Genomic DNA, 22212 nt, shown 5'->3' on the forward strand with positions numbered 1-22212 from the left:
TGCACCACAACTACTGAGCCTGTGCACCCAGAGCCTGTGATCCACAAGAGAAGCCACCGCCATGAGAAGCCCGCGCACCGCAATGAAGAGTAGCCCCCGCTCGCCGCAACTAGAGAAAGCCCGCACGCAGCGACGAAGACCCAATGCAGCCAAAAATAAATAAATAAATAAATAAATAAATAAATAAATAAATAAATAAATAAAATTAAAAAAAGAAGACATTGAATACACCTAACCTACTGAACACCATACATAGGTCAACCCAGCCCTCCTTAAACATGCTCAGAAGACTCGTATCAGCCTAGAGTTGGGCAAAATTATCCAACAGAAAGCCCACTTTGTCATTAAGTGTTGAGTAGCTCCTGTAATTGACTGAATACTGTACCGAGAGCGAAAAGCAGATGGCTGCCTGGTGCGGAATGGTTCTCGGTGTGTCGGGGGTTCACCCTCGTGATGGCGGGCTGCCCGGGAGCTGGGGCTGCGCTGCCCAGCAGTAGCCTGGAAAGATCGAAAGGCAAAATTCCAGGTACGGTTTCTACTCAATGTGCGTCGCCTTCGCGCCATTGTAGAGACAAAAAAAAATCACGAGCCAAGCCCTTGTAGAGCAGGGACCGTCTGTTGTTCAGCAAGTAGCCAGTCGTTCCAGGGCGTGGCTAAGGTGGGTGTGTGCATCAGTCGCTGGTAGTACTCTGCTTCCTCGTGAATGAACGCCTGGGGGCCCGGCCACACCCGCTCTCTCCCGGCCCCTGCTCGCCCCTGCTCGGGTAGGAGCTCTGCTCCACCTGCCGCAGTGCCGGCTCAGCAATCTCGGGTGTCTCTTGCATAAACTCAGCAGATCATTTACAGCGTGGTAAGAGCCATGGATATTCCTAGAGCATTTCTTTCCCTCCACCACGTGCTCTGGGGCTCCACCCCACCCCTCTCCGCCCCACCTCTTTATCATCCAGCGGTGTTGGTGTTGTTTGGTTCCCCGGGCCGGTCGTCAGCAAGCAGGATGGGGGCAGGAGGTGCTGTGGACCCACTGAGGCCCTGGAGCCCCCTCTTCCTCTCCTGGCCTCAGGATGGCGAGACGGCCCCCTATGGCTTTGACAACCAGACCAAGCACTGCCTGCAGCATCTGGGGAAGCACTACCAGCTCCAGACCCGAGACCTGCGGCCGGGGGACGCTGCCCTTTACCGGGTCAGGGTGCCGGATGCCGGCGTCTCCCGCACGGAGCTGGAGGCCAGCGGTGAGCGGTCGGCCCTGCCGAAGTCTGAGTGGGGGGCGCCCATTTCAGTTCCCTTGCGGGGGTAGGTGAACGTGACATGGCCCCCCTCGCAGCGGGGGAGAGGAACGGGTACCCAAATGGTTAAATTATGATGATGCCTTTTCAAACTCTTGGTCCGAGGTCTGTGTTCTTCTGGTGCTGGGCTGGGCTCCGCTGAGGGTCTCAGACATGGGGTACCTGGCTCTCGCCTGGCTCACAGGCTGTCCATAGCCTCCACTCACTCTCAGATCAGATCTGCCTAATTCTACGGCCTCCTCTCGGATGTGGGTCCTCCCCTCCCACGACCCCCCAGCGAGAATCTCCACCAGGTCGGCCCGCTCCTGCCCTGTGCAGACCCCTCCCCTCCCTGCCTCCCATGCCCACACCCCACCGGCACTGTCCCTTCCCCCCTCATCAAGCTCTGTCCCTTCCCACTGCCACTCCCCCAACCCCTGCCCCAGCGCCTGACAGCTCAAGGGACGCTGGAGGGAGGAGAGGCTTGGGGCGGCAGGTAGATCATAGAGTCGGGCTAAGTCAAGGTTGAAGAAGGAGCCGGTAGACCTCCAGCTGGCCTGGCGTGGTGGACGCGGAAGCGGGCAGGGCTCTGGGGGCAGCCAGACCAGGCTGTGAGTTCCATCTGGACCATGTCTTAGCTGGGCAAGCCATATAACTCGTAGAGCCTCAATGTTCTCACCTGTAAGAGGGAAATAATAACACCTGCCCTGGAGGTGGTTGTAAGGATTAATCAGACGGCAGGCGTAAAGCACTGTGCTCAGCCTGTTGGCTTCCTTTCTGTACCTACCTGCCCCCAGATAGAACGGTCCGATTTAGAATTCCAGAGCCCGAGTCTGACTGTTCACAACCTAATTATAACTCCTCACTTTATGTGGGGAAACTGATACCTGGGGCAAGGAGTGGCCTGTCCAAGGTGACAGGGAGCTGCGGCTAAGCTGAGCTCCCAGCGCCCTGCGTCGGGTCACACTGTGTCCTGCTCCCCGGCAGCCGTCCTGCCCCAGGTGGTGGTCCCGCTGGCCTGTGCCCACTGCGGGGAGCAGGGCGATGCGGTCCTCGAGGCCACTCTCTCTGACCCCTGCCCCGGCACCACCTGGCATCGCCGGCACCGGCCGCTCCAGCTGAGTGACAGATACGAGGTGTTCGTGTCCAGTGATGGGCTGACCCACTGGCTTCTGGCAAGAAGGGCCTGTTTCTCAGACGTGGGCCGCTACTCCCTCGGCACCAAGCTCCACGCCTGCGGCGCCTGGCTGGTGGTTGAAGGTGAGTGGGCCACGCCTGGTCTTTCCCCGCCTCTGCCAGGGTGGCGAGACCTCAGGGCCCAGGAGGGCGGGAGGAAGGTGGGGCGGGGCTTCTGTTGCCAGTCCCCTGCTTTGGAGATTCCTCCTCCCCGCAGAGAATGAGGAAGGCCCCCTAGATCTATTCCTGACACCTGCAAGTGCAGGCCCTTCACGGCCAGCCCAGCGCTCCGCAGTGGCATCTGCTCCACTGGGCACAGATCCAGGATGGCCCTAAGGTCCTGGACAGGGCTTGGGACACTGGCCCAGGTCCACTAAGGATGAGGAGCCCCTGGGTTGGGCCAAAGGACACCCTTAAACTCCCCTAGGGTTCTGGGTTCAAGGTCATCCTAGGAAACTGTAAATCGGACATTTGTGAGGCAGGCAGTAGGGCAAGTAGATGTTTTTATAAACCAGCCACCCGCTCATGGCAAATGGCTTTTGGCTTCTGTATTTTCTCTAAAACTCCTCCTGAACCACCTAGCAAACTGGGGTGGCCTCGGATACAGGACTGGGGGAAGTGATGATGGGGTTTATCCACCAACGAGCTGCCACATTCTGGCTTCCTCTGGAGACGGTCGGCTTGTTTCCCTGCTGGGGAAACTGAGGGTCAGGCAAAGCCTCTGGGGTCCGAGACGTGGCTCGGCCTGAGTTCACAGGTCTTTTCTCCTGTCTTTCTCTGGGGGCGTGACCTCTCACCAAAGCTGGGAAGGATAAAAGCCTTCTGACCGCGAGCACCGACCACCAGCAGCAGGTACAAGGAGCCCAGAGCCCAGAAGATTCCAGAAGCATCCGTGGCGAGCGGGGGAGACCCAGAGAGCAGGACCCCACAGGGAGCTCCCTCCAGGGGGCCGGGCTGGCTTCTGGGCTCACAGCTGGCCCAGACAGAGGTGGCCTGGGTGGGCGCAGCTACACTTTGATGGGGGACAAGGAGGCAGCCGACTCAGCCTGGGGCCCTGGACTGGCAAGAAAGGGCTTTCTGGAAGAAGGGGGCAGAGCCAGTCCTCTTGGTGAAAATCAGCTCCATGGAGAGGGACGCAGGGACAGGAGCCTTCCAGGGGGCTCAGGGGAGGGCCTAGAATCAGGGCTGGGCCTCGCAGGGGACCAACCGCGAGGTCGTAGCAGCGACAGCGAGGGGGACAGATGCTCTGGGACGGCAGGAGGCAGGAAGGCTGGGTCCCGGCGTCCTCAGGCTGGAGGGCTGGGGTGCAGTGGGGGAGGGACGGGGCATGGCGAGGATCCCAGGAGTTGGCTGCCCAGGCTCAGTCAGGAACAGCCCTGGGACGCTCAGCTGGGACCTGGGACCAGAGAGCGGGCCCCGCAGGGATCCCAGGCTGGTCATGTGGGGTCTCGGTCAGAAGGGGAGGGGATGGAGATTTTGCAGGGGCAGAGCCCGGATGAGGTGGGGGGAGAGGATGGCCTGAGTGGGGAAAGGGGGAGAGGAGCGGCCGGGGCAGCGCAGGGCAGCGGGACTGACCTGGGGGACACCAGGGGCCGCCGCAGGGTGGGAGCTCCTGGGGCCCTGGAGCCTTCCAGAGGAAGAGGTTCTAGCTCCATGGCAGGCAGGGGCCCTGAGTCCTGGGGCTCTCGGAAAGGTAGTGAAGCTGACCGTGGGGACCGGGGGTGCCCCTTGGGGTCAGGGGAGTCTCCAGGACAGACCTCTGAATGCAAGGACTTCCAGGGGCCACCGATATCTGGTGGCGGGAGCATCCCCGTGGGGCCCAGGGGTCCTGAAGCCAAAGCTGGGTCTTCGCTGCAGGAGGCAGGTGATGGAGGCCCACGGGGGTCTGGGGATGGGGGAAGGGGCTACACAACCAGCCCTGCAGGCCCAGGGGGTCCCGGGGGCTGGGAAAGGGGCCCACAGGGGCTCAGGGGAAGGGAGGGCCCGGAGACGGCGGGGACCTTCGGCGAGGCAGAGGACGGCTCCAGCAGCCCCCAGGATTCCCGAGCCTGGACAGCCGGGCAGAGGGGAACAGGAGAGGCGGGCAGAAGAGGGTCTGAGGGCCCAGGCCCTTGGGATGACACACGGTCCAGCCCCAGCAAATCCGGGGCCCACTGTGGGCCTGGAGTGCTGGGGTCTGGTGGGGGGCAAGGGGGTGAGGGGGGCACCCAGGTGGCTGGGCTGATGGGTTCTGGTCGGGGAGTGGAGGCCAGAAGCCACAGGCTTAGAGGTCCTTCGGGCCCTGGTGGGACACTGGGAGACACGGATGGGTTCAGAGGTGCAGGGGCCATGGGGTCTGAGCCGGATTTCTGGGATGGGCCACGGAGCTCCAGGGAGAAAGGACCCGGAGGTGAGATGGGCCGTGGGGATGGCGTGGGGCGAGGTGGCCTCGGGGCCTCTGCCACAGGGGCAGGACCACGGGGCTCGGGGAGAATAGGGCCTTGGGGTCAGACTGGGGATTACGGGGGCTTCAGAGCCCCGGGGGCTCTGGGGGCTTCTGGAGAAGGAGGCCATGAAGATGGCTCTGGGGCTTCAGGGCCTCTGAGGGCAGCGGGCAAAGTGCGAGATGCGGACGGAGCCAGGGGCCTTGGTGCCGGGGACTCTGGAGACGGAGCCAGCTCTGGGGGTGCTACCCGGGGCCCCCCGGCACGAGCTCCTCGCGCGGGGCCGGCCTCTGAGAGCCGGGGCGCTGATGAGTCTGGTGAGGCGCTGGGCCCTGGGCAGGGATCACGAGCTGCAGGGCCTCTGCCCGCCGGAAGCACGTCAGCCAACGGAGGGGCGTCGCGGGGTCTCGAGCCTGGGGCCATGGAGCCAAGGGGTGCGGCAGGCTTTAGAGGCGGTTCAGGAGGCCTTGGAGCGACAGGGTCAGGGGGTGAGGCTGGTTATAGGGGCGACTCAGGGGGTTCTGGGGAGGCGGGGTCAGGCGCTAAGGCTGGTTATAGGGGTGACTCAGGGGGTTCTGGAGGAACTGGTTCAGGGGGTGAGGCAGGTTACAGGGACGGTTTGAGGGGTACTAAGGGAATGGAGCCAGGGAGTGAGGTAGGGTGTAGGGGAGCCTCAGGAAGGTCTGGGGAGATGGGGCCAGGGGCTGAGACGCGCTGCAGAGATGCTTCAGGGAGGTTTGGAGGAACAGGCTCACCACCTGGAACGGGAGGTGAGGGTGGACCCAGAGGCCAGGAAGCCATGGCACATGGGGCAGTATACTGGGCAGCCCCACAGGGGTCTTACGGTGGCACAGGTCCCAAGGATGGTCCGGAGACGGGCAGAGGGACGGGGCTCGTGGGAGGGGCAGGTGCTGGGCTGGGCTCCGGGATGGCCACGAGGCCTGGCACCGCAGACGGTACAGCACACGGGAGCGGGCCCAGGGGCCCAGGGCTGCTGGGGCTGCATGGAGGCCCTCAGATGCTTTCAGATGGGCAGGGCTCCAAGAGTGGTTTGGGGGTCTCTGGACCCCCAGGCACCCCTGAGGCATGGGGGGCTGTTGGCTTGGAGGGAGAGTCAGGCATCAGAGGGTGGCAAGGTAGCTCTGGGCTCCCAGCGTCCCCTGGGCACAGAGGGGCTCCCAGTGGGGAGGGAGGGTCTGCAGGCCACGCAGTGGGTGTGGGCGCTTCTGGGATTCCTGACGGTCGGGGGACAGCGCAGGATGAGACCCGAGCAGGGACAGCTGATTGGGAATCCGGACGTGACCAGGCCTTCTGGGAAGCAGGTCCAGGGGCAGCAGACAGGGGTCCAGCGGCTGGGCAGGGGGCGTTGGCACCTCAGGGCTCCGGGGCTGCGCAGCTGGGTGGCGGGAGGATGGGGGCAGGGTTGGGGGGCTCAGCAGGTACAGGCCAGGGTCTGGACAGCAGCCAGATGCCCGGGGAAAGGGGCAGATCCGTGTCAGTGTCCGCCGGTGGGCGTGGAGAAAGCCACGCTTGGGGCCCAGGCTGGGAAGACCAGGGGTCTGGCCAAGACAGCACAGGTGCCAGGGACCGGCCCCCAGGCTCCAGGGCTTCAAGCTCCCTGCAGGAGGAAGATGCCACTTTCGGGGGGACCCGTGAAGGGCCACAAGCCTCCTGGGGCTGGGAGGGGGCTCCAGGCAGAGAGGAGGCTGGTGGGGGGCAAAACCCAGGGTTCCCAGATGGCAAAACTTCAGGTCTTGGAAGAAGCAGGGCTAGCGGCCCAGGGGACTCAGGTGTCCCGGGTAAGGGGACTTCTGCTGGGAGGGAGAATGGCTCCGCCCAAAGGCCTGGGGATTCGGGATGCCAGGGAGCCTGGGACGGCCCAGATGGTCGCTCCGGCAGAAAAGGCTCTGGAGACGGGTCACAGGGGACCCAGGGGCCCGGCTCTCAGCTGGGCACAGGACAGAGGGGAGGAAGGGGCTTCCTGAGGGAGCAGGGGTCCCTGGAGGCCCGACGTCCAGGGGACCTAAAGGAGTACGAGGGCCGGGCAGCCAAGGAGTCAGGCAGGTCAGAAAGGAGGCTCGGTCCATTCAGGAGCAGGACTCAGACGTGGTCCAGGGTTGAGGTTGGAGCAGCAAAGAGGTGGGGAGCACATAAGGCCAGAGACCCGGGGGAACCGCCTGGGGGAGAGGACGGGGGATGCCCAGGGAAGGCCCCCAGCTGTCCCGGCAGCAGGAAAGCCGGCAAAGAGGGCGGGTCAGACGTCCGCGGCCAGAGGACGGACGCCACCCGGAGTCCCAGATCCAGACACAAGCCTGGCGCCGGCGGTTTCTCCCAGGAGGCGCGGGGTAAGTGCCTCTCAGCCGCCCTGGCTCCAGGCGGTAGCCAAGGGGGGCTCCCTGGACACTGGGGTGCCTGGGCCGTTCCCAGACCCAGGCGTTTGTTGCTATCAGCGACCCCCATTTCCAGGGATCTCTTCCCCATTCAGGAGGCCACCTCTTCCTCCTTGTGTGGGGGGATGCGGGCTGCACGGGGCTCGGAGCCCTCCTGGTATCTGTCTTGACGCCCCGTGTCCAAAGCACTGGACTTGTTGAACTAACTCGCTGTGGGTCCCCCAGACGTCGCCCTGTGTGACTTAAGGGCTGCTCATCTCCCTGGCCCCCCAGATCCCCTGCACCAGCCTGGGCTCTGCAGAGAAAACCGGATGGTCTGGCCTCGCTGGCAAGACGTGTGGCCTCCCGGGGTATGGTGGGAGGCTGGGCAGCAGGGGGATCCCTGGGCGCCCGTCCTCCACACTCCCCTGTGTCTCTCCAGGCCCTACAGGCCACTTCTCCCAGGGCCTGGCTGACTTGGAGGTGCAGCGCGGGGAGGCTGCTGTGCTCTCCTGCACCCTCACCAGCGACCTGGGACCCGGAGCCTGGTTTAAGGATGGAGTCAAGGTACCCCCCCCACCACCTCCTTACCGGCCGGTTTGCGGGGAGGGATGAGTGAAGCAGAGAGGCGTAGAGAGATTTTTCACTCTTCCTTATACCAACGTGCCGGCTTGGAATAAACCGGATTTTTTAAGTGGGCGTGTCTCCCACTCACCACTCCCTGTACACGCCCCTGGCCCTCCCTCCACATCCAAACTGCTGTCCTGCCCCGGCACCTCTGGAAGTCTGCCTGTCCTTCAAGGCCGGTACGGAGGCCGCCTCCTTCGCCCAGCCGGACGGGCTCTCGGCTCCCTGAACAGCCCTCGACCCTTTAGCTGTCATCTCAGCAGGGGGTAGTCAAGGGCTCTGGAGCAGGGCCTTGGCGTCCACTGGACCGGGCTGACCCCAGTGTGGCCACTCACCGCGGCCGTGGCCTCTGGCTTCCGCGCCTGTAAAATGGGCTAACAGCGGTGCCCACTTCACAGGTCGTGGACAGTTGATGAGACACTGAAGGGGGTGACTGGCTCCAGCCGAGCACACGATGAGCGTTCAGTTCATTCCCGCAGTTGCCTTAGAAAAGGCCCTGGCCCGCGGTGGGAGGCGCTGGACGGGGTGGGTGACGGTCCTCTGTGGCCTCGTTCCCAGCTCAGCGCCCAGGACGGAGTCACCTTCGAGCAAGACGGGCTGGAGCACAGGCTCCTCATTGCCCGCGCAGAGGGGACCCAGGCTGGGAGGTACAGCTTTGGAGCCGGCGACCAGCAGAGCGAGGCCACGCTGACCGTCCTCGGTGAGGCCCGGCCCTGCCCTTTCCTGCCAGGCGGGCTCTTGGCCGGCGACACACGCCACTGCTGAACGTCTGGACGTGTCAGCAGCCTGCAGCCCGCGGCGATCTCACCCTCGGTCGAGGGGATGGTTTTAAAAAGCAACCACACGCTCCCCATTCCTGTCAGCACGTCCTCCGAGAGGTCCGGCCCCGTCCATCCTGCTGCAGATGAAGCCCCTGGGTCCCTCCTGCCCGTTCTCACGAGGCGGGGAGGGGGCTGTGTGTCTGGGCCCTTCCCTCCCCGCCCCCAGGTGCCCGGTGCCCACCGTCTTTGACTCCCTGTGCCCTGTCCTCTCCCCAGAGCCCCCGGTCATCGCTCCCGACATGATGGCGAAGCTGAGGGAGCCGCTGGTGGTCAAGGCGGGGGAGCCAGTGACCATGAAGGTCGCCTTCCAGAGCTGCCTCCCGGTCCAGGCCACCTGGAGCAAGGACGGGGTCAAGGTGGCCGGCGGCGACGGCGGAGGGGCCCAGGTGGCAGTGGGGGACAGCTCCACGCGGCTGTACCTCCCCAGCACCAGCAGGAAGGACTGCGGCCAGTACAGCGTGGCTCTGAGCAGCAAGGGCGGCTCCCTGCGGGCCGAGCTCACCCTGCAAGTCCTAGGTGCCAGCCTGGCCCCAGCCCTGTCCCCGGCCCCGCAGAGCCCTCCCTGGCAGCGGGGCGGGCCCTGGGGGGGTGTCCCTGGTATTAACCCTCACGTGCATGCTATTTAAGACCCAAAGCTACCCCTAGCTGTCCTCGCCCCTCCTCGGACTGGGGGGAGCCGGGCCATGTGTCTCTGCAGCTGACACACCAGGCCCTAGGGGTGTCGCTGAGTCGTGCCAGTGAGGTGGGACTGCCTGTGGGCAGAAGGCCGCGCCCATCTGGGCTCGGGGCTGGTGCATTCTGTGTCACCTTCCGGGGGCGTGCATGTCGGGGGTGGAGACCAGGGACGCCTCGAGGTGATGCCCACCCAGGACCTCCAGCCCCGGGCAGCCTCGTCTGCTGATAGAGGAGCCCAGCGCCCCTCCCCTGCGGCCCCTCTGACCCCCCTTCTCCTCTCGGGGCTCCCCAGACAAGCCTCAGCCCCCACAGGGCCCCCTGGAGGTGCAGGACGGCCACGGGGCTGGCGTCTGCCTCTGCTGGCGGCCCCCGACGGACGACGGGGGCCAGGCCCTGCAGCACTATGTGGTGGAGAGGCGGCAGGCTGGCCTCGGCACTTGGCTGAAGGTGGGCGAGCCCCCTGCGGACAGCACCACCTTCACAGACGCCGAGGCGGAGCAGGGCAAGAAGTACAGCTTCCGCGTGCGGGCCGTGACCGCGGAGGGGCCTGGGGAGGCCCTGGAGTCCGACGAGGTGCTGGTGGCTCCCGAGGGTGAGAGGACAGCCCGGGGCCAGGGAGGGGACGTGCCGGGCTCCCCACTGTGCCCAGAGACCGGGGGCCACCAGCCAACATCCTGGGGGTCTCGAGGCCCTTCGAGAGCTCTGTGAGAGCCTCACCCCAGCTCCTGTGGGGCCTGGCGGCCAGATCAGCAAAGCAGGATGTGCGGGGTCTTCTCCAGCTGTGGCTCTGCGGGACGGGGGCGGACCGGCAGAGCCGCTGTCCCAGGCCCCTGGGATGGACCGGCGTCGTCCTCCATCTGCAGCATCTCCCAGGGCCTCAGGGCTGAGGGCCTCAGGGCTGGCTCTAGCCCCCAGGCCACAGTGCTTCTCTGTTTCCACCACTCTTCCCCCAAACTTCGGGCTGGCTCAGACCCCTGACACCCCAAAGAAGGGATAGCATGTGGCTGGCCCCAGATGCCCGCTCCTCCACAAGGACCCCCGGGAGCCGGCGCCTCTCCCAGCCCCGGACTGACCAGCACGCTCTCTGCCCCCAGTTCTGCCCGGGCCCCCTCCCCCGCCAGCCATCCTGTCGGCCTCCAGCCAAAGCATCACTCTGTCATGGACGGCACCTCGGGGCCCGGGCAGTGCCCACATCCTGGGCTACCTGATCGAGAAGCGCAAGAAGGGAAGGAACACCTGGGTGGCAGTGAACCAGCAGCCGGTACCTGGTGAGCAGCCTGGCGGTGGTCTGCATCGTCCTGGCCTCCAGAGCCTCCCTGGATCCCCGGCCCGAGGTGCTGTAGCAGCATCTAGCCAGATCACTTTAGTATGATGGTCTCGCTGGCGGTGGTTTACCTCCCGGGGCGTTTGGCAACATCCAGCAATTTGGGGGTGTCACACTGAAGGGGGAAGATGGGGGTGGCCTCTCGTGTGAAGGGACTGAGATGCTGCGGCATGTCCTTCGACACACAGGGCAGTGCCCTCCCCCTGCCACCCCGCCCCTTCCCCAAACAAAGAACGGTCTGGCCCAAAGCCTGGTTTAGCAGAAGTCTCACGCCGCGTTTCTCTCTAACGTGAGCTTTCTCATCCGTATGATGACGGGGAGAAGTGTCCCGGCCCCCTGAGTAGCTTCCAAGAAACTGCTTTCTGAGCCCAGAACAAACTCAGAAAAGCCCAGGCTAGTAGGAGAAAGAGGGGTTCAGAGCTCCAGGCAGTGTGCTGGGTGCCAGGCTGTGCCCCCCGGAGCCTCGGCCTCCCGTCTCTGGAAAGAGGGCCATGGACTGAGGACACCTTCTATACCTACACTGCTGAGTGGTTCCGTTTTACTGAAATAGGACAGCAGCTCTAAGGCAGAGGGAACCAGAGCCATGAAGGCATTTGCCCGAGACTTCCCAGCACGTTAGCGGCAGAACCAGACAGGGATTCGGACCCTGAGACCCTGAGCGCACGCTTCTCCCCTTGGAGAGGACGAGTCAGAGCCGGCTGGCGGCTGGGGGGCAGGGAGGTGTAGGGCCAGGCTGGTCTCGTCCAGGAACCGCCCGGCCCCATCAGGCGGGACTAATGTGGGTGGGCTTCCCACAGAGAAGAAGTGGACGGTACTGGACCTGAGGCAGGGCTGTCAGTACGAGTTCCGGGTCACAGCCGTGGCCCCCTCTGGCCCCGGGGAGCCTGGGCCCCCATCGGATGCCGTCTTTGCTCAGGACCCCATGAGTAAGCGGAGTGCCAACCCGGGAGAGGGTGGTGGCCGTGGCATGAGCAGGCCGGGGCAGTCCCGAAGGAGACATCAGGATGGCTGGGGGATAAAGGTCGAACGGCCCTGCGGGCGAGGCAAACCTTAGGGGCCCCTGGAGTCTTACGGCCCTACACTGAGACCAGACAGGCCCAGGAGCCAGAAATGGGGATTGGAAGAGCGCTTCCCCAGGTCAGCCCGCTCACTTGGTCCCATCCTGTAAGCATCCCCCAGTGAGGGGACATCGTCCCTACAGGGAGGGGGTGGTCATGGGGAGCCTCGCCATCAATTCTCCATCCAGCGAGCATCTGCTCATCGTCACTGCTGGGGGCTGGCATTGGGTCAGGAACCAGCTGCATCCTTGGGACACTTCTGGTCTAGAGCAGCATGACCTGTGGTCCACGTGTCCACGACAGGCAGCCTAGGACATTTCCAAGCCCTACAGAAGAGAAACCTGCCCTGCTTTGTTTGATCCAAATTTCCCAAATTCAAGCAGAGAATACCTATTCCACGAAACACCTGTCAAAGCACCCCTCTGCGGCCTACAGCTGCTCTTTGTGCCTCTCCTGAGCTCTTACCCTCATGAGCCCGCTGGTGACAAGCCCTGGGGGAGCAGCACGTTCCTGGCCCTGTGGATGTGCCAGGGTGTCCTTCCGTGTCAGCCGGGGCCTGGGGAAGTGGCCGTGGGGCCTGGAGAGACACAGGAAGTCTGGGGGGCTGGGTGCCCAGGGATTGCCCCCAGGTGGCTCCCCAGGTTTGAAGGCCAGAGCCCTGGACCGCCGTGCAGCCTACAGAGCCCTTTACATACCTCACACCTTTGTTCTGAAACCCTCGTGGGTGGGTGGGCCTGTGCTGTTATCATTCCCATTTTACAGGTAAAGAGCACAAAGTATGGACTAAGTACCCAAGGCAGTCTTGACTAGGAGCTTAATGCTCACAACAGAAAGAGAATTCTAGTCTTCAGGGATGTTGGAACCTAAGGACTCATCGTTGAAAACAGCAGATTGGGGGAATTATGGAAGGACAGTTAGGGGAAGGGGGTTGGCAGGTTGGCGAGTGGGTGGAAGGAGTCGGGGGAGGCTTCCCGGAGGAGGCGAGCTGGGATGGGTGGTGCAGACTGAGGAAGAGTCCAGGGTAGAGTAAGGGTTTGGGTTCAGGCGGGTGCTTTAGCAAAGCCTGGAGGCGGACCCCTAAGTGAAAGCAATCCCCAGCCGCCCGTGGGAAACCAGTGAGTGGCCACCGAGGGGCCTCCCTCAGGAGAGGTGTTGCCGCTCCTGACACCCCGTGGTGCCTGGCCAGGACCCCCCGGGCCCGTGAGGGATCTCCAGGTCACGGACACGTTGCACGCCAGCATCACCCTGAGCTGGGCCCAACCGGACCCCCAGGATGGGGACGAAGCGCTGGGCTACGTGGTAGAGCTGGGCGACTCAGCCAGCCCGCAGTGGAGTCCGTGCCACGCAGGCACCGTGCCGGGCACTACCTACACGATCAAGGGGCTGCGGCCTCGGGAGGGCTACTTCGTGCGGGTGACAGCCGTGAATGACGGGGGCCGAGGCCCGCCCACTGCCCTGGACACAGTGGTGCAAGCCATGCCCGTCAGTGGTGAGTCCACCTCCCTTCTCCAGCCCAGGCCCTTCCTGGGGAGGGCCTCTGAGTTGCACCCATGAGCTAGCTGAGCCGGGACCCCCACCCCCCCCCCCCACCTTAGTGAAGTGTCACGTCTTGGGCGCCTAGTAAGAGCAGGGCACTGGGCTAGGCAGGCCCTTTCAGACACGCATTTTCATTGTAGCTCATGAAAATCCTACAAGGTCAATACTATCCCCAATTTACAGATAAGGAAACCGAGGTCAGCAGTCCACTGCCCTGGGCCGTACCACTGGTATGCGGCAGAGCCCGGGTGCCAGCCAGGTGACTGGCCCCAAAGCCCAGGCTCGCTGCAGAACTCTTTGCTGCCTCCCCAGTGTGGCCTGAGAAGGCCGGCTGCCTCTCAGCTCCCGAGTTCACGTCAGGGCAGAAGATGCCCCCGTCCCTGTTACCCGAAGGTGGACTGTCTTCCCCGGGGGCGCTAACTGCTGGAGCAGCTGACCTGTCTTTGGCCCAAGCTGACACTGGGCCATCCCAACAGACCCCAGCTGTCCTTGTGACGATAAGGGAGACACACAAAGAAAATCACCCTGGGTCTGGCCACAACGCAGAGCCCGTCCTGGCTCTGCCCCAAATCCCGGGCTCTGGGGCCACTTCCTGCCTCAGATGGGTAGTTGTTTCATCTGCAAAACACAAGAGCTGGGCTAGTTTCTCACCATCCCCCTCCGTTCCAGCCTGCCCCTAAGGCTGCCCCTGCCGGCTTCCCTTTCTCAGCCCCCATCCCTCTCCCCCCTTCCCCAGCCCTGCGGCTCCCCCCAGGATTCCCCTCCGGCCCCCACTCCAGTTCCTGCAGGGCCCCCTGTCCAATGTCCAGTGGGGGTTTCAGCATCACTGGGCTGGCCTAGCGCCTAGTCCCCCTGCAGCCCTGCCTGGTTGGTGACCAGGGCTGGGGCCCAAATGCAGAGGGAGGTGACAGGCCACCCCGTGTGTTCCAGTCTGTCCCAAGTTCCTCATGGACGCCAGCACGAAGGACTCGCTGACGGTCAGAGCTGGGGACACAGTTCGTGTGCCTGTCCACTTTGAGGTGAGCACATCTAGTGGGCTGCAGCAGGCAGTCTCAGCCCTGTGGGCCTCCTTTCTTCCCGGCTCCTTTCTGGCCCCTAGTCAGGGACCTGCGCTTGTGCTGGAAATCAGGCCGCAAAGAGAAGGGGAGGGGAGGGGAGGGGAGGGGAGGGGAGGGGAGGGGAGGGGAGGGGAGGGGAGGGGAGGGTCCTCCTGGCAGGGACAGCCCTCCCCTGGAAGCTGGGTGGCCACTCTGCTCCTGTCCACGACGCCCTCTGGTGGTGGCTTTCGGTACTGCACCTCTAAACCCTCGCCCCGTCCCCTCCCCCCACCCACTTCGCCACCTCCTTAGTCTGGGAAGGGTTCCCTGCAGCGGGGTGATGCCCCTTGACTTCAGAATGTCTGTTGTGAGAGTACGTAGCCTGCGTTTGTACGTGTAGTACAGCAGCCAGTGTAGTTAGAAGCACAGGTGGCTGGATTCAAATTCTGACCTCATGGCTCACTAGCTGTTTGACTTTGGACACATAACTTAACCTCTCTGTGTTCCGACGTCCTCATGTCAAGAGAGGGTATTCATAGTAACTTATCTCAAAGGGTTGTTCTGAGGATTCAAGGAATTAATACTTGAAAGGACATAAATAGTGCTGGGCACATGGCAAGTGTCCAGTATTATTACTGTTGTTGTTGTTAAAATCATCATCATCTGCCTGGGAAACTCATAGGTGGTGGAGTCAGACCCAAACCCAGACCTAACTCTAGATTACATGTTCTTAACTATTAGACCATAATCATGACGATGGTAATGATGACAAAAGTATTTAAGACACACCAGATGTTTGCTCTGTGTTGGGCCCGTTCGTATCGTTAGCTTCTTGGGTCCCCAGACAAGCCTGTGAGGTAGGTCACTGTTAGCATCCCCAGGTGCCTCTGACGCCCAGAGCTGAGGGTCTCATGGGAGTTGGTGGTGCAGCCATCAGGCAGCTGGACTGGTCCCCCACCCTGGTCAGGGTCAGGCCACCATACTCTCCCTCCTGGACTATTGCAGGGACCCCCAAGTCATACCCCCCCCTTGGCACCCCAGCCTGGGCACCAGGGTGGTCAGCACTCCCCTCCCACGAGTCCTCCCCACTTCCGCCCGCCCTCGCTCCCCCAGCCCCGTGAAGCCAGATCTAATTCCCGGTTAAACCTTACAGCAGCGGTTCGTGGCTCACAGAATGAGACGCAGGTGTCTGTATGGGTGATGTGCGGGGCCCTTAACGTGTTTGCAAACCCCCCTCTGCAGCCTCCTCTCCTTTCCCCCCACCCCTGCTCCCCCCATGGCTCTACCCAGATGCTCCCCTCAGGATGCTCTTCTCACACTTACACTTCAGCCCAGCTCAAAGCCATCGCTTCCACGAAACTCCCCTCTCACCTCTCCTTCCTCTGCGTCCCAGGCCGCCTCCATGCCGGACGTGACCTGGCTAAAGGATGGCTTGCCCTTGCCTAAAAGAAGTGTGACCTCCGTCAAGGATGGCCTCACCCAGCTCCTGGTCCCCGCGGCCAGCCTCGCTGACAGCGGCCTCTACACTGTGGTGCTGAGGGGTCCGCGGGGGGAGGAGGCCACCTATAGCTTCCGCCTCAGGGTGGCAGGTGAGGCAGGCCGGGGCTGCGGCTGGACACGGCTGGGCCGCTCCCCAGGGCCTGGTCACAGGTCTGCGGGATTCCACCCGCCTGGGTGTGCCCGTGACCACACCCTGACCCTTCTTATGCGCCCCAAGGGAGAAAGGAGGAGGGGCCGGGGAGGGGGGTATCACTGTCCTTCTCTCCGGGCGGGGGGGGGGGGGGGGGGGGGGTTGGGGACAGTTGAGCACAGCCCTCCCCGGACCTCTGTTGTCCCTCATTTCGGGTCAGTGAGCGGAGACAGTCACCACCATCACATCACTCCAAAGAGCGGTGGCAAGAATTGTCTATGGTCCTCCCCTGGGATAAAGATGGTCTCCCCCAGCCCCAGCCCCGGAGGGGTTTCTGAAACACAGAAATGATGGGCAACTAACAGCGAGAGCTCTGTAACTTGGTCTTATGGAAGCCCCCATTCTGTTCCTGTGTCATTTTACTTACAAGACAAAGTGAATTAAAATGAGTCTTTTTGGAGGTTTCCCACCCTCTAGCAGTAACTGCAGAACTGGCCCAGTTCTCTCTGGCTCCAGCCCCCTGCCTGGCGAGACCGTGTCTCCAGGGCCCTGGAAGAAGTGGGGACCACGGGCAGGTCCTGGGGACCTGGAAAGACTCAGGGCCCTGGGCAGGGCCAGGTGGGCACTTCCGGCTCCAGCCTGACCCCTCTGTCCCCGCAGCGCGCCCACGGGCCCCGGGGCCCATCCTCCTGCGGGAGGGCACGCTGGGCTCAGTGATCGTCGAGTGGGTGCCGTCCCCGGACGAGGCCGACGGGAGGGCCGCCCCGCTGCACTACACGGTGCTGACGCGCTCCTCCCCGCACGCGCCCTGGCGCCCCGCGGCCGAGCGCCTGCACACCTGCCGCTTCACCCTGGTGGGCGTCCTCCCGGGCCACGAGTACCACTTCCGCGTGGTGGCCAAGAACGAGCTGGGCGCCAGCGAGCCCTCGGACACGCGCCAGCCCTGGGTCGTCCCGCGGCAGCCGCCAGGTGAGCTCCGCGCGGACAGCGGCGGGGACCGGAGGCTGGGAGGGCGGGGACAGCCGCCGGTCCATCGCTCTTCCCACCTCCCGCCCCGCCCACCGGCATCCGGGTCCTCCGCGTCTGCGATTCAGGGTGGGTCCCGCTTCTTCCGCGGGGAGAACGCGAGGAGCGGAGCTGTCTGCGGGTCTTGGGTGGCCTCTCGAGTCAGTGGCAGGCGAAAAGGTAGACAGAGGCCAGTGGTTCTCCGAAAACAGAGTCTTTTACAGTCAAATAGATGCGAACCTTCAAAGCAGTTGCCAGAAAAAGCAGACCGTGAAATCAGATGCTCGTTCTCTCACTTTCACGAGTTTCTAAAGTAGAAAAACGTCTGAAAGGTTCCACACCAAAATGCTAGCTGCGGTCATCGGTAGGTAATTGGTTGTGCTTGGTTTTTATTCCTTCTCCTTTGGATTTCTTGTATGTTCCAATTTGTCCACACTGAGCGTGTGTTAGCTTGTAGTGCAGAAAAAAGAAGTCCAAAAATTATCTTAAGAAAAGGATAAAAAATGAGTAGAGCAGCCTTGGGGCCAAGTTTGCAGGTGAGACAAGGCAGGAAGGTCCAGGCAGTGCCCGAGTTCACCAGGGGCTTGGGACTCGCTGCAGCCCTTCTCTCTTTCTGACCCTCCTCGCCTGCCAGTTTCCACCGCAGACAGGGTCACGGTGAAGGCTCCCAGCTACCAGGAGCCCGACCTGAGACAGAAGCCCCGCTTCCTGGTGGGCCTGCGGACCCACCTGCTGCCCCTGGGTTCTGAGTGCTGCATGACCTGCGCCGTGCGGGGCTGGCCGCGGCCCCGCGTCACCTGGTTCAAGAACGACCAGAGCCTGGCAGGCGACCCCGCCGTGTACAGCACCGACCTGCTGGGCGTGTGCTCCCTGGTCATCCCCAGCGTCTCGGCCGAGGACGGTGGCAAGTACAAGGCGGTGGCCGAGAACACACTGGGCCAGGCCATCAGCACCGCCACCCTCATCGTCATGGGTGAGACGCTACCCGACAGGGGGGCGAGCTGGCCGGGTGCGGGGTCGGGGGGGGGGGGGAGAACGAGAGACGCAGCTCCCGTCTGCCTTCAGGGAGTCCTCAAGGGGCCCGTCCCCTTCTAGAGGGGTGGGCTGGAGTCAGGACAGCGCGGTTCTCCGCCTGGCTCTCCATGAGCTCTGTTATTTAACCTCCACCTTCGGCCCTCCTGGGGCCTTGGTTTGCCCATCGCAGTGGATGAGATCACTGGTGAGCAGCTCTTGGCCTGAGGGGCTCCGTGCCACCCACCTAAGCTTCCCACAATGACCTCGCGACCCATTTTGAATGAGAGAGAAAGAGGCTTCTTCTCAGTTGCACCTTCATAAATACGCCCAGAGAGGGACACCTAGTGCCCCAAGGCCACCCTGGTTCTCTCATGGGTATTCCCCAGTAAAGTAAATAATGTGTGTTAATAAAAAAACTAGCCTTTTTTTTTTATTGTTAGCCTACATTTCTTTTATGTTTTTAATTTTTATTTTATATTGGAATATAGTTGATTTACAATATTGTGTTAGTCCCCAATAGTATCTTATATTTTGAATAGTTAAAAAAAAAAAAGTAACTCCTAAACATTTTTAATTAATCGGGATTGACCTTTGTTCAGCAATGGCCCTTTCAACCCGGGAAAGGAATGTTGCGAAGTGCCCAGCTCGTGTGCACACCTATCGTTTGGGGGAGGTTACGGTTCCCCACGGGGCCAGGGAAGAACTTTGCCCGAAGCGGGGGAGCACGTGGTGGCTGGGGATCTGAACCCACACGCCCGTGGCAGAGCCCCGAGGCCTGACCCCCTGCGGTGTCACGTTGACCTTCAGGACGACAAGCCGGGATCCTGGTCCTCTGTGTCTTGCAGAATCTAGCTCTGAGCCCCAACACACCCTGGAGTGCCCCAGCCCGTCCCCACAGCCTTGGAATGAAGGCAGATCCTCGAAGGTTCACTCCTCACACCGCACTGGCCTGGGGAGGCAGTCCCAGAGGATGCAGGATGCTGGCCGTGCCCAGAGCCCCGGGGAGAGGGGAGTGAGTGGGCTCCTGGGGAAGCTCCTCCCGGAGGGCACGGAGGCTTTGGGGAAGACAAAGAAGAAGCGAGCATTCAGCCTCCCAGCCCCAAGCTGAGTCACTGAACAGGATGGCAGCGAGCCTCCTGCCTGGGGGAGCAGAGGGAACTGGATGTGTCTGCAGGATGGAGGCCAGATCCCTTGGGGGGAGGTCAGGACGGGCTGTGCCTGAGTGACCACAGTGAGGGGAGAGCACGGGGGCCTGAGGACCTGGGCGGGAGCCAGGTGTGTGTGTGTGTGCTGGGACAGCTGCTCTCTGTATGTTGTTTCTTTATTAAAGCATTGGCTAACACTGGCAAACCATTTGCAAGTGAATTTGGGGTCTGCATGCTGGGGGGAAGATTCCCAGTGCAGAGCCTCTGTGCCAGGCTCCAGCCAGGGGTGGGCTTCTGGCTGGAGGGAAGAGCTGGGTCAGAACCGGGCTATTCTGCATCCCGGGGCTGTGCAGTCAGTTCCAAGGGTGGGAAAGCTGGGAACATTCAGAGGGTCTGCGTGGTGGAGAGACAGCCCCCCTTCCCCCACCCCCGCCCCGCCCCGCCCCGGCCCGAGCTCGTGTCTCCTGCATGCCTCTGTCTGGCCAAATCCTGCTCAAAGCCAGAGGCTTCCTTGGGTGGAGTCTGGGCTGGGAAATAACACTGCTGCGCAGGCTCTGTGGGCCCCAGCTTGCCCCTCCACAGTCCCACTGCCCCGTGTCACCGATGGGCCCCGTGTCACAGACAGGACGGGATGCTGTGCGACCCACCACCTCCACCAGAAGCTCTGGTCCTCCTTCACCTTCCAGGCCTGGCCCCTGAGCCTCCTGGGCTCCCGGGAAGTAATATGTATCAAAAGCTTTAACATGTATAACTCTCTTGATGACGCAGTAATTTCATGTCACTGCACGTATTGTTATGAGGGCAAAATAGGGACTTTTTCCGCAAAACAGAAACGGAGTTTACCACCAATAAACTCTGCATAATTTCCACTTTTTACCTCAGACAGAAGAAAAATGATTTCTAGAGATAAGTTCTGAGATGCAAGAAAAAATGGTCAGCAAAGATATTTGAAAATATTTGGGTAAACAAAAAAATGCTGGCTGCAAATAATAGTAATAATATCTACTAGGATAGACTAAAACATTGGACAAACATTAGGTGCAGTTTAGGAGAAGAGTGATCAGAGGTGAAATATGCTAGAATATTATTATTCTTAAACTTTTGCACCCATTAACAATAACTGGAGTTAAGCCTAAACGAATAGGTTCTGAGTGTATAGCTTCCAAACAAAATATGGAATGAGAAAAATAACTGCAATCAATCAAAAAGAGGGCAAGTAAGGAGGAGGGGAAAAAGAGGAGGGGGAGGAGGGGGAGGAGGGGGGCAAAGGAGGGGGGAGGGGAGAGGAGGGGAGGGGAGAGGAGGGGAGGGGAGAGGAGGGGAGGGGAGAGGAGGGGAGGGGAGAGGAGGGAGGGGAGGGGGAGGGGAGAGGAGGGGGAGGGGAGAGGAGGGGGAGGGGAGAGGAGGGGGAGGGGAGAGAAGGGGGGAAAAGAAACAGAACTCCAGGGACAAATACAAATAAATAGAAAATATATCAGTAATCACAATAAATGCGAGTTAGATTCTCCAGTTAAAAAAATCACCAGACTAGATTTTAAAGAACTAGCTGTATCCTGTTTGCTAAGACACACTTAAACACAGGACCCAGAAAGGTGGAAAGGAAGAATGAAAAGGATATTTCAAGTAAATACTAGCCAAAAAGTAAAACAAAAACAAACAAACCCCCGATACAACTACATTATATGTAGCACATAAATAATATTAAAGCGAATGCCATTACTAGACATAAACGGAGTCACTGCAAAAGGTTAAAATGTTTACATCACCAGGAAAGTATAACAATTCTGAACTGGCGTGGACCTAAAAATAGAGCCCCCAAATATAGATAAAAATATAGCCACAAAACATCTAAAGCAGAAATGGACAGATATACAAGAATAATTAACAAAATGTATCTTTAAACAATTAATGATTCAAACAAATAAAAAAAATGGAAAAGAGGAAAACATTTAGAACTGAATGATAAATCAAATGAAAAAATGAAAACTACACACAAAACCCGTAGGATCCAGTGAAAAGCAAATGCAGAAGAAAATTTATAGCTTATACACTCACTCTGAAAAAGAAAAAAAAAGCTCTAAACCAATAAGAGAAGGATCTGTGAGAGACAGTTTCCCAGCCTCCCAACTAGGTAGGTCATGAGACTGAGTTATGGCCCAGGGAACAAGGGCCAAGTGGTGGGAACTACTTCCCGGGCTGCCCCCTTAGGACTGGCTGTGCAGGCATCCCTTCTCTCCCTTCCTTCAATGCCCAGCTTGATGCCACGCATTCTTGTAGGACCCTGTAGCTCTAGAGGTCGGTGGAGCCACTGACCAAAGGACCCCTCACTCCTGAATGCTTCCAGGGAGAACAAGTCCTCCAGACCAGCCCGCCTTGGGCTGTGATATGAAAATTAACCTGAACCATATTAAGCTACTGAGATCTAGAGGTTGTCATGGCATTTAGCAAATAACTTTTTAATAAATGAAATAACTTTTAAAGAATAAAGCAAATAACTTCTTTAAAATGAAACAAAGTAGAATAACTTTAAAGAACTTAGAAGACAACAATGAAAGGCAGAAATTATAGTAGTGTGTAAATTATTACACATTTGTAGAAAGGGTCATATAATTCAAAGGTTGTCTTTTTGAAACGGCTAATAATACTGAAAAACTTCTGTTATGATTAATCAAGGGAAAAAAAGAAATGGCAAAAATAAACATTAAGAATGAAAAACAGGACACATTACAGATTCGGCAGAGACAAAAGGTACTATTAAATACTTGATGTTAAGACATTTGAACATTTCAACGGAATGTGTGAATTCCTAGAAAAAAAAAAATCATTTACTGAAACAGACTCAAGAAGAGACAGAAAACCCGAATAGTCCTATATCATTGAAGACATTCTGTTGGTCGCTAAGCATTTTCCCACAAAGAAAACAGCCCAAAGTCTGGTAGGTGAAAAGTTCTTGCAAATGCATCAGGAACATTTATAATCTTTTCTTTTCTTTTCTTTTCTTTTTTTTTTTTTGCGGTACGCGGGCCTCTCACCACCGTGGCCTCTCCTGCTGTGGAGTACAGGCTCCGGACGCGCAGACTCAGCGGCCATGCCTCACGGGCCCAGCCGCT

At 60.3% G+C, this 22212-nt stretch overlaps 1 protein-coding gene across 3 annotated transcripts; it reads left to right on the forward strand.

The window, feature by feature from the left end:
- The first annotated feature begins 955 nt into the window (after positions 1 to 955).
- IGFN1 (immunoglobulin like and fibronectin type III domain containing 1) lies at positions 956 to 19307 on the forward strand. Of its 3 annotated transcripts, XM_067729867.1 has the most exons (17): positions 956 to 1229; positions 2250 to 2522; positions 3241 to 3290; positions 3425 to 3426; positions 7091 to 7206; positions 7673 to 7797; positions 8416 to 8557; positions 8895 to 9194; positions 9646 to 9945; positions 10448 to 10621; positions 11475 to 11603; positions 12922 to 13224; positions 14202 to 14290; positions 15702 to 15897; positions 16599 to 16907; positions 17578 to 17916; positions 18803 to 19307. In XM_067729867.1, exons 1-17 carry the CDS (start codon positions 995 to 997, stop codon positions 19063 to 19065), a joined length of 3345 nt encoding a protein of 1114 aa, XP_067585968.1. In that variant the 5' UTR covers positions 956 to 994; the 3' UTR covers positions 19066 to 19307. The 3 variants fall into 3 exon arrangements, with proteins under 3 accessions (XP_067585968.1, XP_067585967.1, XP_067585966.1); XM_067729866.1 differs by lacking the exons at positions 956 to 1229; positions 2250 to 2522; positions 3241 to 3290; positions 3425 to 3426 and having other exon boundaries at positions 5433 to 7206; positions 18765 to 19307; XM_067729865.1 differs by lacking the exons at positions 956 to 1229; positions 2250 to 2522; positions 3241 to 3290; positions 3425 to 3426 and having other exon boundaries at positions 5437 to 7206.
- Positions 19308 to 22212: the final 2905 nt, after the last annotated feature.

This window comes from Pseudorca crassidens, chromosome 2 (assembly GCF_039906515.1).
Source record: "Pseudorca crassidens isolate mPseCra1 chromosome 2, mPseCra1.hap1, whole genome shotgun sequence".
NCBI lineage: Eukaryota > Metazoa > Chordata > Mammalia > Artiodactyla > Delphinidae > Pseudorca > Pseudorca crassidens.